The sequence below is a fragment of the Notothenia coriiceps genome, unplaced genomic scaffold (genome assembly GCF_000735185.1).
Source record: "Notothenia coriiceps isolate Sejong01 unplaced genomic scaffold, NC01 NC01_scaffold00037244, whole genome shotgun sequence".
In the NCBI taxonomy this organism is placed as follows: domain Eukaryota; kingdom Metazoa; phylum Chordata; class Actinopteri; order Perciformes; family Nototheniidae; genus Notothenia; species Notothenia coriiceps.
The window spans coordinates 7,204,999-7,218,928 of NW_011369945.1; the positions used below are offsets into that span (position 1 = coordinate 7,204,999).

At 40.0% G+C, this 13,930-nt stretch overlaps 2 protein-coding genes across 7 annotated transcripts in view; both read right to left on the bottom strand.

The window, feature by feature from the left end:
* The window catches only part of LOC104964574 (dynamin-2-like), an 11,839-nt gene extending 4,566 nt beyond the window's left edge, over positions 1–7,273 (bottom strand). For 3 of the 6 annotated variants that reach the window (XM_010793403.1, XM_010793400.1, XM_010793399.1), the window contains exons 1-10: positions 7,198–7,273; positions 6,680–6,818; positions 4,197–4,283; positions 3,982–4,052; positions 3,449–3,503; positions 3,225–3,236; positions 2,191–2,217; positions 1,812–1,922; positions 952–1,061; positions 751–862 (exon numbers count right to left, since the gene is read on the bottom strand). In XM_010793403.1, the coding sequence (XP_010791705.1) occupies positions 751–862; positions 952–1,061; positions 1,812–1,922; positions 2,191–2,217; positions 3,225–3,236; positions 3,449–3,503; positions 3,982–4,052; positions 4,197–4,283; positions 6,680–6,818; positions 7,198–7,265 (792 nt within the window). In that variant the 5' untranslated portion in view covers positions 7,266–7,273. The remainder of the gene's footprint in view (positions 1–750; positions 863–951; positions 1,062–1,811; positions 1,923–2,190; positions 2,218–3,224; positions 3,237–3,448; positions 3,504–3,981; positions 4,053–4,196; positions 4,284–6,679; positions 6,819–7,197) is intronic. The other 3 variants (XM_010793402.1, XM_010793401.1, XM_010793404.1) reach the window with 2 other exon arrangements.
* A 3,585-nt stretch (positions 7,274–10,858) lies between these two features.
* On the bottom strand, positions 10,859–13,875 carry gpsm3 (G protein signaling modulator 3). The gene is made up of 5 exons (XM_010793406.1): positions 13,442–13,875; positions 12,535–13,071; positions 12,093–12,255; positions 11,631–11,872; positions 10,859–11,527 (listed from the first exon to the last, which is right to left on the bottom strand). Exons 2-5 carry the CDS (start codon positions 13,024–13,026, stop codon positions 11,387–11,389), a joined length of 1,038 nt encoding a protein of 345 aa, XP_010791708.1. The 5' UTR covers positions 13,027–13,071; positions 13,442–13,875; the 3' UTR covers positions 10,859–11,386.
* Positions 13,876–13,930: the final 55 nt, after the last annotated feature.

Below are 13,930 nucleotides of genomic sequence, written 5' to 3' on the forward strand. Positions count from 1 at the left end.
GGGGGGTTAGTGCGATCTGTAAAGATCCTGAAAATATATGTTCTCCCCTTCAGATTTATACTACTGCTACCTAAGCCATTGGGTTCCGACATGAATATACGTCTGCCAATGTTGGACATCACTTTGGTTCATCGGAGAAATAGGTTTTTGTGTTTTTGTCTGCGCAAGAAGCAATATCTGAAATAGGAGCTTAGATTTTTTTTATCTTTAAATACTATATTTACTGTTATAGAGAAATACAAATAGATTTAAAGCTGTGTAAGGGGCTTTCAAATGACAGTGTGCACATCTCAAAATTATTGGACACATAAATGCTAATACAGTTTAATCCACATTTGTATTTTCATCCACGCTACATCAGTATTATTGATCACAAATAACATCTCTTGATAGAATTGCTCTCTTTAGACCTAACCTGATTATACAAAGTGCAAGGTAAACTATGACCTACATTTTGGATCCCCAGTGTGCTTCCTGGAGCAGCAGGGCAGTACATACATTAGCATATGCATGTTGTGGAAGAAACATTTAATGATTTTATTAAACTGAAAAGTTGACTTTATCTTTAAATATCAAATTACTGTGTATCAGCCGAAACGCTGACATGCTGTACTAACTTTTTACCTTTGGGTTTACATCACTATATCTTTAGAAATCCTCAGGCCACATTTAAAGTTAAGCTGCAGTCCTTTGTAAGAACAATTAACTTAACGCTAACCAGATTAAAAAAGTTACTACACTCTGGTTTACCTGATCTTTTTCTGGGTAAACACCAGCTCTGAGGAACGAGGCCTTCCAGCTGTCCACGTCCTCCTGAGCGTCACACGCCAGCTCAATCTGACGCAGGTCTTTGTACACATTCCTGTAAGACACACATGTTGACATTAACCAAAGATCAGAACGGACTAACACCGTAAACATGACTGTTTTAGAGCATTAAAGCAGCCGCACCTCTGTTCAGTGCTAAAGATGGCGAAGACTTGTTTGCTGGACATGAAGCCCTTCTCCACATCTCTCAGCTTCAGGTTGTCCAGAGGTAGCATGTACTTCTTCTCTTTTTCCTGATAAACAAATGATATGAAAACAATAAAATAAGTCATACTATAACAAATAAACAGTGTCTTCCCTATAATAAGTGATCTCAAGGTACAACAAGTGGGTTTATTATCCAGGTGCCCATGTATAAGTACTTTGCAAGTAGGAGGACGGTCCTATCAAACAGAAAGTCAAAAGTCACTATTGTATGCTTAAGTGATTAGTAGAAATACTGAAAGGACCTTAGGTGGTGACTTTTTGACTACAGATTGGGTCCAAAACTAGCAAGCCAAATGAATGTCTGGGAGCAAATGAATTGTATATGCTACACAAATATGGTCAGGATCTGTTGAATTTTCGAAATATTGGATCGCAGATCAGAATTATACAAAAAGGGGTTCATTGAGCATGAAACACTTGAAATAAGTAAAGGATAAGTTAAAAAAGAAAGCAGAAAGAAAGTGAGGTCAAAGAAAACTGTTTGTGCTAAAAAAGTTTGCAATGATTGAGAGTCAGACCTAAAAATGTGAGATGTGTGTATCTCACACTGCACGGTAATTTGTATTCATTTGTTATTCATGTTTTATCTTTGCTTTTAAATGAGTGACTTTAAATGCCCTTTTATAATGTTTCTTCATGCTCTTAATGTCTTTCATTTTTGTAAATCACTTTGAATTGCCTTGTGTTGAAAGGTGCTATATAAATAAACTTGCCTTGCCTATCACATGAAAATAAGGCGATATTTTGTCCATTTACTGTCCCCTTAGTAGCCTTACCTCCTCATCTTTGTACCAGGAGAGAGACTCAGCTGTCAGGACAAACCAGTAGTCCTTGGATCCTCCCTTCATGATGCTGATGTTGATGGTGAGCCAGCCTCTGCGGATCACCTGCACACGAGAGCCCAAAAGTTGACTAAACCACACATCCCATATGTATCTACAGAAATCAAATAGAATAATAGAAACGAATGAAAGACAAAAACATACATGTGTAGAAATAATTGACAGCAAAATAAAGCAGAAAAGACATGCAAGTGCAACAGGTTTGCAAGAAAAAGATGCACAATGCAGTCGGATCAGGCCAAACTGTCTTACCGGAAAATTCATAACAAACACAGAGACAGAGAATAAATGACAGGCTCCAATAAAAAGTCACCTTCTCTGTTTCTCTCTCTCTGTCAGACTGACGGACAAGGAGACAAAGGGAACAGACACACAGGGATAATGAGAGCACATATGGATTGTGTGGTGGTGTAACCATGAGTGTATTATAGAGTAAGGGCACCAGTGTGTCCCAGTTGCAAGCTGTGGTGCTTCAGTTAAGGATTCCCCTGCAGCCTTAAAAAGCCTTTTCTACATACATCTCTATTATGATCAAGGCGGTTGAGCATAGACGAGCTCAGGGCCACCGAGGGGGCGCTTTCATTTATTTTAGACAATCTAAACTTTGAGCATGTGAATACTTTTACCATGATACAACGCTAAATCAATCATTTAGAGAACGATACGATTGTTTGGCGATATCATGAATCTGCCATGATACAATTTTCATTGATTCAATTCGGAAGCCTGCAAGCGCTATGAGATGATATCATGTGCCCATTTAACAACATCAGTTATATTTATATCAACTCACATAATTAATCATGTAATTATATTTCTAGGCTTTACAAAAGTGTTTCACTTTAAAGCGCCACATCTCTCGTGTTTAAGCACTGTTTCAATGTTTAGGACGGTGGTTTGCTTGGACAAAAATGGTGACACAGTCATGCCTTGGGAATTTCAAAATAAAGGCATTATGTTAAAGATGTCGATATCCATTCTTATAAATAATAATAAACTCAATGGTTTTACAAAAATAGACACAAACTCTTGTTGTTTTTTTGTTCACACCGCGGTGCAAGAATAAGACATAGGGATCTCTAGAAAGGCTTCTTATGTTTTATCATATCCCACACATGAAAAAACAATACTGAAAAATACAGAATGAGAAAACAATAACTTTAGCTTATTCAGTGGGTGAGAAACTCTTGGTACAGGGTATCCGGTTCTCATGATGATACATCCATGAGTGTAACTCTTTCACTTCCCTCTTCTTCATCAAGGAGCACAAATCTGGTTCCTCGACTCCCCCACCCACCCAAAGAGGAAGTGACAAGTGGAGGTGCAGCCGGTGGGCACGGTACTTACAAGAATCTCCCCCTGGGCCATGAGAAGGAGGAACAGAAGAAGAGAAAGAGGAAAGGGAGAAAAAGGACAACAGGGGCACAGACAAGAGTGTGTAAATGTGAATCAACAGAGGGACATGTGGCAGGAGAGACGGGCTGAGACAACGACAGAGAGAACGGGAAATAAAGGAGCAGCAGGAGAAAGCAGCTGCTGTGATGCTACAGAGTTTTAAACAGCAGAGTTACCTGATTGGGCATGACTCTCTTCTTGGTGATGTTAGCAGCCGTCCTTTGCTGGGCACTGCAGGAGAGACATTGAAGGATGAGGGATATGCTAACAAAATGCATACAAGATATTTCTGGAATATTAATCAAATTATATTATTTTTTCCTTTTCTTTTTATATGTTTTCTTTAATAATTTCAGATGGAAAGCATAAGGGTTTTTCAGATTTGATTAAACATGTGTACTGACTGTTTGGATTTTAATGAATATAGGCAGCAATTCATAATTATTTTATATTTGATTGATTTATCAATTAAGCATTTGTCCAGTCATATTGGGAAATAGTGAAAGATTGCCATTATTTTTCTACCAGCACCCAAGTTGATATGGAAGTTTCTTTTAATATTCAGTCAACAGTCCAAAGCAGACACACATTTAGTATCATATATACCAAGAAGAATCTTTAAATCTTTGCAGGAAAGAATAAGAAAAAACCTACCGACCCCTGTTTCTAATAAAACAAATTAATAAGTAATAATAAATAAGTATCTTACTTGGCAAATCCAATGAAGTCCTCATGATTAGTGTTGATGTAGGAGAGCTCAATGTCGATCAACAGCAGCACCTGAGAGAAAAATCATTACATTGTACACAAACAGAGGAAACTGTACACACACACACACACACACACACACACACACACACACACACACACACACACACACACACACACACACACACACACACACACACACACACACACACACACCTGGTCTTTGGTCTTGCTGTCTCTCTCTCTGACGTAGGTGGTGACGATTCTCTCCGTCTCTTCTCTCAGTCGAGGGTAGGATCCCAGCTGTAGAGCCACACACAAACACACGCACTGCTGCAGGCACCGTGATTACAGGACACACACCTGTGCAGGCTTACACAACACTGCAACACTTTGTTTCCTCATAAGCAGTAACTCCCAACAATCACTGACAGTAAATATAGAGTATAAACACAAAATATGAGGCAGGGCATTCAACATGAACACTGAGCAGGCATGCACTAAAGAGATCTGTATCAGCTGGAGACTACGTGTCAGCTTTAGCTGTTGCAAAAGCTATGAAGTTGTTACCAGTGTACAAAAACAGTAAACATAAGGGTCAGGGGTGTAAATCTTCCGGTATCTCATCATTCAAAATTGATTCTCAGTTTAGTATATACGGCTGCTTATTTCATAATCTACACCAGTCTATTGATGGTTTATAAAGGTGGTGTTGGAAATTTCCGCAAGAAGGCAAAGTTAAGTTAATTTTGAATAATGCTGGACATAACAACAAATTGGTGTTTAGGAATACTGTCCATCAGTTAGATAAATACAAAACAATAATTAAAAATAATGAATAATAGAATATGAGAATCTCAATCCTTACAGGAAGAGCTTACCCCAACTCTAATTAGCATAATATCATCTCAAGCTGATAGCAAGTCTCAACAAATCAGGGAGGAAGTAGCAGAAAAAAAGATCAGGTTAGATTTTAGAAAGAGATGAAGATTGGAGAGGGTCTGATGGAGTTGTGTGTGCGTGTGCGTGTGCGTGTGTGCGTGTGTGTGTGTGTGTGTGTGTGTGCGTGTGTGTGTGTGTGTGTGTGTGTGTGTGTGTGTGTTTGGGGGGTTGTGTTATTGGTGTCAATGGTGCAGTAAAGGGGGTATCACAGGAGTAATACATGAACATTTCCATTGACAAGACAGGGTGGGGAACAGCCCAATTCCTTAGTGTGAGAGTGGGCATCTGAGTGGATAAGTGAGGTGAGGAGAGGGGGTGTTATGTACATCACCAATCACAGTGAGGATGGGGTAAGTGTGCCGGTAGAGGTCCAGGGTCTCGACAGGGAAAGGGCTCGTTAGATTCGTCATTAAAGAGGGAACCAAGGGGTAGACGGGTGGGACGTGAAGCCTTCAAACAGCGGTAAGGGGAATTGATCAGCAATAACAAACAGGGATAAGTTAGTTGATTACATTTTCCTCTCTTTTCCTTTTTTTGACTGCTCTCTATCACTGACTGATTGCATTTTTTCGCTCTCTAAATGAATCATTTTTAAATCTGTCTGTCCACTGTTCCTGTTTACCTTTTCCGTGCACTTCCTGATCAGGGCGGCAAGCTCGGTGACAACGAGGTCGACACATTTCAGACAGGGGTCTTTCAGCTTAATGACCTGCTTTTTCACTATGGCCTCAAACGCCAAGTCTGGGGTGAACAGGCCTGTCCTGTGGTGGTGAGGCATCATGAGAGTTTGAGGTTTAATGGCAGGTGAGGGAAGGAGGCAGTGTAGCATGAAGAGGAAAAGGGAAATGGTGGCAAAAAATAAAGTGAAATCCCAAGTTGAATGGAATAGTTTGGGGGAAAAAGGAAGTGTTCAAAAAAGGGAAAGGATAATGAAGATTGAGGGAGAAAAAGGTATTTTAGTTAGTTCTAATTCATTTACAGAACAGAAACAAGCTGCAGGTTCTCAAAAGTATTAATGGCTGCATCAGCTTCCTATTAATGTGCACGTTGAGAGTCAGACCACAGGTTTTAGGCCATGTCAGGTGCATGGCTATATATATATATATATATCCCGGCCCTAATATATATATATATATATATATATATATCTCAATGCCAGTCATTCAATATCTTTTAACATTTATTGGATGGATCGCCAGGACATTTTGTACAGACGTTCATGATTCACATACTGCAAATCCAAATTGTATTGTTAATAACCTAAACTTCCTCTAGTGCCACCATCTAGGCACAATTGCAACTAGTCCAGTAAGTTATTTTAACAATAGCAAATGTTAGCACCATGTGTGCCTAAATTCAGCCTCACAGAGCCGCTAGCATGGCTGTACATCTTTCAGCCGCAGCCTGAAACCTAGCAGCTTGTTTTGTAATGATACTTTTCAGCAACAAGCCACATCCAGTCTGTAACCACACATCTTCTCAGAGACACCACTCCAGTGAAGTACAGCCAGGATATTCAAATACAACCACCAATGTTCCTGCAAGTGAACTTCAAATCAGGACTGTGAAAACTGAACCTTTCCATTGTGTTCATTCACTTTATTTTTTAATCCAGGATGCTGGAATTATGTCCAAAAGCAAATAGCTAAAATGATTCAATTGGCTGCTTTAATAGACCTGGCAACTCTACAGTCGGCTGGTCTCTCTGGTGTGTGTGTAGAGGTGTGGCAGCCAGGCAGGAGACCATGCAGTGATACCTTATTAGTGCACTGTCTGACTGTGTTGATGAGCTCCTGGATGACCAGGTCGATGCATTTCAGACAGGGCTCTTTCAGCTTAATGATCTGCTTTTTCACAATGGCCTCAAACGCCAAGTCTGGGGTGAACAGGCCTGTCCTGAAGGACATACAGATACGACAGACATGGAGAGACGAGGGTAGATAGACACACAGGGAGAGTGTGAGACAGGCACACGGTTGGAGGAAGACACTGAGGAGGACCAAATGAGGTGTAGTAGAAAAAGAAAATGTGAAGTGAAGTGGAAGACAGCAATAAGGCTAACAAGCAGCCAAGGAGACTAAATAGAATCGACTCACAGAAACAAGAAATCAAAGACAGACAGAAAAGACAGCACACTTAATGGAGACACTTACAAAACACTTGAAGACAGAAAGAGTGGGTCTTTATAAAGCTAATGAACACATATAAGGAAAAAAGGCTGGAAGACATAAAGAAAGCAAATGTGTGCAACACAGTGTGCTGTTTGCAGACTTGCCTGACTCCGTGGATGTTCTTGATGGCGTAACTGATCTCTCTCCTCAGCTCCTTCTCATCAAACTCCATCTAAGACACAGGGCAAAAAAAACCAATTTAAACTGCCATGCCATTGCCATGCATATACTATGCGCTATGGATGCGCCTCATCGCGGAGCAAACAGAAGCATCAATCTCATTACGCCAATCCTGATTGGCTGGTGATCTTGACGTCAGCGTCAGGGAATCTACCCCCTATAAGTAGCTTGCGCTACGCCGCATGCATCATTCAAAATAAGCACCTCTTCTCGCTTCACCATAGCAAGGAGGGCCGTCTGGTGAGACATCTCACTTCATGTTACTCTGAGAACTGGGGCCCAGTTCTCAGAGTAACATGAAGTGAGATGTCTCACCAGACGGCCCTCCTTGCTATGGTGAAGCGAGAAGAGGTGCTTATTTTGAATGATGCATGCGGNAAGGGAGACCTGCAGCAAATAGGTTCCACATGAAGCATAAAACAACATAAAACAATAAAGGACATCATACAACATATTTACAGGCTACATTTACAAATACCCATAGTTTCCAACAGCATTTCACTTAGACTAGCTTTAAAAACATGCAGAGGAATGAAATTGCTCAGTTTCAATTCTAGCTGAAGATTGTTCCAAGCAAGTGGAGCTGAGCACATAAAAGCTGTCTTACCTAAGACAGTCCTTGCTCTTGGAACATCTAACAAGACTACATCATGCGATAGATACAAGTACAAATATAATTGAAGCCCTTAATGCTACTTTGAGTTCACCAGTTGGATACTTAAGGAATGCACAATTTCAGCATATTATAGCTACATTATATAATATGATTATATTTAAAGATAATTAATAACTTAAATGTTGCAGCTGGTGAAAGGGGGGGCTATCTATTTTAAATACTACTTAAAAGCATAGTCTCTAATAATACTGCGTTTATTTGTTGAGTGTATTTGGTATCAATAACGTGAAGCATCAAAGTAAATAAATATATCAAATACATGTAGTGGAGTTAAACGTACATTACTCCTCCTCTGACAGACCTTAGTGAAGCAAAGGTAGAAAGTAGCATGCTAGTAGAAGTGATATAATGTAACGCTAGTCAGCAATAACCATAACTTATTAATAAATATCATACTGAGTTTAAAATCTGAAGGCGAAGTATAAAGTAAATCAGAGCAAGTCGCAGTCTTTGAGCTTGGTATACTAAACACGGAAGGAAAATAAAGTTGACTTTAACCACTTCTACTCACCTTTAGCTGAGCGTCTTTGTCCTCATTCATGTCCTCAATGTGTTACTATCGTGTTTTTTGCACAAACTTGTAGCTACTGTAGTTCCACATTTCTGAGCAGGTTTCATCTTTGTCCACATCCTTGTTTAGGCAGTGACGTCATTAAACCGACAGGCTTCTTGAACTACACAGAAGACACACATCAACTAAGAAGTGTTAAATCAAGTTTACGAAACTACGATTGACAAAAAAACATAATTTTTTTGTAGTTTTAAATGCTTGTCACTTCCTTGTCCAAGCCTTTAAACGTCCTTGGTTTCAGTCAAGTGCTCGATGACGTCACTAAATGGGCGGGGCTGAGTCGAAAAAGTGGTCATAGCTAAATTATTTAGCAAATAAACACAAAAAGAAAAATAAAGAAATAAAGTAAAACCCTTGAATGCCGAGTAATATTAAGAGGCATGGATTCAACATAGACATTATGTTTTTTTATTAACTTTTTAAGATTTTATTTACTTTCTCATAAAACAGATTTTAGCCAACTTGAATTTTAAAGTTGATTTTATTTTATTTAATCTAAAAGAGCATGGTACTTACACATATTTGATAACTGTAACCATTATCATTCCCAGTTAAAGAGACATTTACTGTCTTTAACCCTTTATATGTCTCTGCATTGTGGATAAGCCTAGGAAACTCTGTATGCATAGACAGTAAACCTCCACGCTAAAGTTAGATGTATCTGAGGTTTTATAGACCTTTATAGACCTTTTAAAGACCTAGTGAAATACCCCATCACCACACTAAAAGGAGCTCTCAATCAACCATCTAAAATGAAAATAAAAACACATGCTGATCTGGCAAAGGCCTCACAAGGAAAATTGTAGTGTATTGACCAATCCTAGTATGCCTACTCCGTCTTAAATTTGACCGTGAATGTAGTTAGTTTCTTCCTATTTGACTCTTTCACAATTGTGTGTGGTTATTTTTTTGTTACGTGGCATTTTAATTTTTTACTTTATTTGACTTGATGTCTGGAGCAGAGGTTCAGAAAAGCAGGTTGCTTGAGTTTTATTAAGACATACATTCTGACCTTTGACCTTACATAAGAAATTCAAGTGGATCAAGTAATGACAAGTGCATCCTTCTTATTTTATTAAGATTCAACAATTCCTGAGGCTGACTTCATTTCTGGCTACGCTTCCCTGCAGTCTCTGGATTTCCTTGCTCTCCACTTCAAGACACTGGTACTAGCGTACCATGCTGCGAATGGATCTGGCCCTTCCTACATCCAGGACATGGTTAAACCGTACACCCCAGCACATGCACTCCGCTCTGCATCAGCCAAACAGCTCGCTGCACCCGCACTGCGAGGGGGAACCAAGTTCCCATAAGCAAAAACACGTTGGTTTGCTATCCTGGCTGCAAAATGGTGGAATGAGCTCCCCATTGACATCAGGACAACAGAAAGCTTACACATCTAAAAACTCATCTATTACTAACTAAAATTACTAACAAAGCACTTATATACTAATAAAGGACTGGCTTATCTAAAGCCAGTTGAGTAGCACTTGAAATGTTTTGGCTCAATGAAACCTGATGTACTTATATGATTCTGTGTTCTTCAAGTTTGTATCTTGTTGGTCGAATGCACTTATTGTAAGTCGCTTTGGATAAAAGTGATGCAACTTGAATAGGGTTACACCTTTCAATGTGGATTTCAAGTATCAGTGTTGATCAGAGTGTTGCTATAGCATCTCTATATTTGTGTTCAATTTGAGGAAGTGACAGAGCATTCTGCTGTCACCGCTACCCTCACTGGTGCAGAGCGATCAGGACTTCCTCAGAAATGTTTCGCTCTAAGCTGAGTGGACGAAACCCAAATTAGAGAAGGTCAAAGGAGACCACTTCTGGCTGCTGACACAGTGTGGCATTGGATTATTACGTTTAGTATTGAAGTCATATCAGACAAGTTTTACAAGTTAATATTCATGAAAATAAACCTATTAAATGTGTATATCTCATTTTTGTCTTTGGATCTTCAATAAAAATGACAACATTAAGGAACTTTGAGATAACACCTGCTTTCAGTTAATCCATTCTGTGAGATATTAACACCCTTATCTCTTCCTCATTTGTTCTATAGCTACCTGTTTTTGTTCTATGTTTGATTTACGCCCTACAGGATGTTTAAAAAAGATTAGACCATATCACAAGTTTGTGGGAATGTGACATAGCAAGGGAATGAATAACGAGGAAATTATTGAACATGTTTTTTCACATCCTTGTTCGTGGCACTGCTTAAATGCCTGCAAATACAGGCTTACAAATCACTGTGTGTTCTATATGTGAAATAATGAGAGCATTAGAGTGTGTTAAATCTCCTTCTCTCCTGACAATATTTTAGACAAATGCAATAAATGGATAAACGCAAAACTGTTTATTTCCTGGAGCATAATCATCCATATACAGTCAAGCACAGTTTAGCCTTGAAGCTATCTCCTCAACACTGTCCATGGTGTGTTTAATGCCTACTGTACGAAAAGGGAAAAACAATTGAGATCAGTCGACTGCCTCCTCCACATTAAGAACAGCAACACACACAAAGTCCTCCAACCACTCATCGCAGACACTCAATAAAATAAAAATGTTGGCAAGATAAGAAGGAATCTCTTCTGGTCCTTTTTACCAGGAAAGAAAGCAATAGCTAACAAGCAGTAAACTTAACAATCTTATCATAACATTAACTCAAGTTAATTTAAAAGCTCTGTTGCTCAAACATTAGCGTTCCTTGCTACTTTCTCAACAGCTTTAACACTGACCAACAATTTCAAGGGGCATACGAAGCATCGTCGGGGTCGACAAAAAATACTTGTTTTAACAGAAATCAGACAAAAAAAGCGACAACACTGTGCGGCTGCAATACAGCCCTACAGTTTTTTCGGTCTCAGGTTTGTAGCAGGCCAGGTAGTTCAGTCCTCTGCTCGTCCATGCGTCCCCCCTGGACCCTCAGCAGCAGGGAGAAAAAATCCTCATCATCCATTGGACCGGGAGCCCTGCTGCGCTGATCCTCCAGCCTGCCCTGGGCCTGAGGTTGGAAAATAAGTAGGAAAATAAATTCCAGAACTAATGTTTAAATATTTTCAAATCATGATAAGAGCATTGTATCAAACTATTTACAAATGACTCACTTGTGTCGAGAGAATCATATTATAGAGATCCTCTTTGGGCACGGGCACAGGCACTGGTGCAGGCGCCGGCCTTCTTGCAAAAGACAGTTGCCTAATGCTGCCCCTGAAACTTCTGCCTTTTGATTTTGGTGGCTGAGACTTTTCGAGCTGTGCCCTCTGGTCATCGAGCCGGCGAGCTTGAGCGGTGGCCACCAGATCAAAGAACTCTTCTTTCTGAAGTGAAGTCATGGAGGAAAACACAACTGTGGATAAAAGTGAGAGAAAAGCTTTGATGGTTAGATGGTGGAAGACATTAAGTTGTCAAGAGAGACGTAGAAACATGAGGGTGAGTATACGTGTGTAGTTTCATGTTGTTTTATCTCAAACAACAGGAGTCAGCATTAGAAACAATGTAATGACTGCACCCATATTATCACTGTAACACTGTAAAGCAAAATAGGGCTTTTCAAAGCACACTCCCACCTCTGTGTGCTGGCCTGTTGGCGTTGGGCTCAGAGTGGCACCTCCTCCTCATCCCACTCTCCAGCCTGAAGGAGCAGCGCTGGTCATTGAGGCGTCTCCCCTCCTGAAGGGTAAAGAGCAGCTCGTACAGTGCCTCTGGGAAGTCAGGGGTTAACCTGTGAGCCTGAGAAAACACAGGTAGGAAGAAGAGAAAGCAAGAGGGAGGGAGTAAGGGTTTCTCAGTTAGCATCACAAACTGTTTGTTGACAAAGCAAATGTAATCATTCAACTCCTACGTACTCCCACATGCTCTGTAACAAAATGACACCTTCTGTTTCCACCCTGGGTTTTTCTCTAGCCCAATTGTTAAGAACATGACAAACAAATACATGCTTACAATTACTATAAAGGTAATCTCAGGGCCTATAATGAAGTCAAAGTAAAATAATAAAAACATAAAAACCTTTGTTGGATCCTCCTCTTGGTTTTGTGTCCCTTCACGTTGTTTCACAGAAGAATTTAACCTGTTTACGTCCACTTGAGGGTCATTCTGTGTGACCTTTTCATGCTCTTTGTCACTTGGTTTCTCCAGTATTTTATAACTCCTCATCACCACATGTGTCTGCCCTTCACTCTCAATCTCACCCCTGTTTTGTCCATCATTCATGTTATTTGGTTTTCCCTCTTTAGTCACAACAAACCCTCCAGTCTGGTCTTGCTTTTTGTTGGTTTGTTGTTTTTCGGGGATCTGCTGTTCCAAACACATTTGACTTGCTGTCTTTTTTTCGTTATTGCCAGCTTCGTTGTGTTCCTCTTCCTCTTTCAGAATCGACTCTCCGCTGCAGCTCTGAAGGATGACAGCAGAACTACTCGCTGCCCCTTTGTCAACAACGCTTTCCGTCAAGTCTTCCTCTTCGGTGATGACAAGACGTTCCAGCAGCCCCTCTTCAGCCATTTCAACTTTGGATGTTTGTGCAGTCTATTAATCTCACTGTCAACCCTTGATAAGAAGATACACATAGATAGGGGTTAGGTTAAAGACTTTGAGGACCCCATTGTTAATACTGCAACCAAAAATGTTAAAATACTTGGAATAGAGAAATGAAAACTGAAGCTGTGTCTTTTCCTTGCACAGAAATGTATGAGGAACCAGTTTGGCAAGTTGTAGCATGTTGACTACAGATGTTTAAGCCGAAAATCCAACAGTAAGACATATATTCCTGTGTGATTTAGCCTGATAACATGATTACATGAAATCAAAACTTCTTGTTGTCGATTCATTTCTGTTTGAAATGTTGCCAAAGGTAATTTGTTTTGTTTTGTCTGAAAAGTAGCCTTTCGGCAAATAAATTCAGTAAATTCATTCTTACCTTTGTATTTTTAAACTCTTCTCTTCATCTCCTGAAGTCCCCAGAGACGGATCCCAGCATGTTTGGCTTGATTCTGCCTCGTTAATAACTTTAAACAAGAAAATTAACTTACTAAGAAGAATTTCGCATGTTGAAGTGACAAGCTCTCACCCTTTCTGTCTACCGCGCTACCTTCTCTCTGTCGTCTCCTCTCTTCCTGTTCCTCTTACCACAGCCCACCCTTATTTACTTGGCCCGTATCTGACGCGCCATGCTATTGTGAAATAAAGGTGTCAAACGCAGGAGGAAGGAACCCAGGTCACTTATCTGATGAGGCTAGGTATGGTCCAAGCAAAGGTTATTATCAACATTTGAGAGAAACTTTAAGCTGTCAGCAGCTGCCGCTTTAAGTGCTTCTCATGTTAACTGCAACATGTTGAGACAGGCGCGCAACTCTTCTGACACTGATGTGGTTTTGGCTCACATCCTGTTGACGTGCAACTAGAACGA